The sequence below is a fragment of the Penaeus monodon genome, chromosome 28, assembly GCF_015228065.2.
Source record: "Penaeus monodon isolate SGIC_2016 chromosome 28, NSTDA_Pmon_1, whole genome shotgun sequence".
In the NCBI taxonomy this organism is placed as follows: domain Eukaryota; kingdom Metazoa; phylum Arthropoda; class Malacostraca; order Decapoda; family Penaeidae; genus Penaeus; species Penaeus monodon.
Window position 1 is genome coordinate 4215486 of NC_051413.1, and position 1729 is coordinate 4217214.

At 46.6% G+C, this 1729-nt stretch overlaps 1 protein-coding gene across 1 annotated transcript in view; it reads left to right on the forward strand.

Moving 5' to 3' along the window:
* The first annotated feature begins 570 nt into the window (after positions 1–570).
* The window catches only part of LOC119591300 (laminin subunit gamma-1-like), an 83409-nt gene continuing 82250 nt past the window's right edge, over positions 571–1729 (forward strand). The window contains exon 1 of the mRNA XM_037940028.1: positions 571–846. Coding sequence (XP_037795956.1) covers positions 628–846 — 219 coding nt within the window. The 5' untranslated portion in view covers positions 571–627. The remainder of the gene's footprint in view (positions 847–1729) is intronic.

A 1729-nucleotide genomic window follows, 5' to 3' on the forward strand; every position in this document is an offset into this window, starting at 1 on the left:
ACTTCCCGGTGGCTTACTGGTGGGGTTGCTGAGCGCGTGACGAGTCAGCGCCGTCGGCAGGAAATCGAGAGTAACGGGCGTCGAGAAAGTCTCCCGAGTACGAGTAACGCGAGGATGCTGAGAGCGGGAAATCGAAACCATCCCAGTGGCAACACGCTTACGCCATCTCTACCGATATGTCGCTCAAAAAAGCTGTTTCGGAACGATCCTGGATAAATAGTCGTTTTCTCCATTCATATAAAATTCGTCCGCTGACATTCGCGTAACCGCCAGACAGAAATCTCCATCCCGGAATGTTGTGGAGAGCAAGTCTACGCGATCCTGGAGGAGGGTACCTCACATTGATACCCCGGCAGCATCAAGTTGTACTATCGATCACCATGCCATCTGAGTTGCCATAAACCCACCTGTTTTCGCTCACTCAAAGGAAGCGTTCTTCGTTGATAAACCTCTCGACCCTCCCAAGCACGGCAAAGGGCGCGAATAATGGCAAATAAACGTAGAAATGACAGGGAGGTGGTCCTACGTCTGGCAGGGCGGCGCGCAGGAGGGGTCGCAAGCGGTCTCAGTTGCGGTGGTCAGCCATGCCCGCGTTAGTGTTGTCATGCCAGGCTAATTGTGAGGATCATGGCCCGCTCTCGCCTCCTCAGGACTCCGCCAGGATATGTGCTGGAAGCCGCGATATTCCTGTGCTGTGTGTGTAGCTCGCTCGGACAATACCCCCATTACCCGTTCATCGAGGGGCAGCAGGGGAGGCTTGACGTGATCGACGAGCCCTTAGTGCAGCCAATAGACCCCCAAACAGGCAGAACTTCGCGGTGTTATGACGAGACAGGCAAAGCACAGGTGGGTGGTGGTTCAGGCACTTGTTCTAAAGGCTCGTTAAGGTCAGCCAAAGACCAGTAATTGAGTGGTTAATGAGCGTACACAGTGGGTGAAGAGGGGCAGGTGGGCGAGAGAAGGGCCAGCTTCCGTGACGACCTCCTCCTCGGGTCGTGACTCACGAACTGAAGGGTGGGGTTGGGGGGCGGGGGGCGAGGAGTGCCTGCGAGCCGCGAGTGCAATATTTTTTTCCGATTTTTAGTGAGCGATAATCATACACGAGGATGATCATTTTCGAATAAATGTGAAGAGATGACGGAAGGATAATCGCTTATTAATCTCACTTGCGGTTTCAATCAGTTTTAGACGAAGTAAAAGAACCGCGTGGACTGAACTGCATTTCTGATATTTTGAAAAAAAAATTAACAAAATAACCAGGAAAAAAAATAATTGATAAATTCTAAACGAGAGGAAAATACCAAGGAAAGAAAGTCTTGATTTACTGACGCACTGTACTACACGTAATTAGTTGCTCATTATCATAATATATTCCGTTCCCTTGAAAGCTATATGGTCTGTTAACTTTGCATCATTAGATAAACACATTAAATGAAAGAAATTAATGTTTTTTAATAACACGAAACAGATGTCGACAGGGATACGGATGTTGTTAAAGGTCGTTGTTGTTTTCGATAATTATGAAAAAAAATATAGAGATTTTTTCATATTCTTGTGGCGTCATCAGCTGTTTGTTCTGTTGTGGTATTGCATTATTGTATCTCTTCTTTCTTATTTTTATTCTGCTTTTCTCTTTCATTTTTTGCTGCTTTTGCAACGTCATTACTCTCGCAAATAAGTGTATATTTGTTGTTTCGTTTTGTTAGGACTGTAGGCCTACATTTTATTG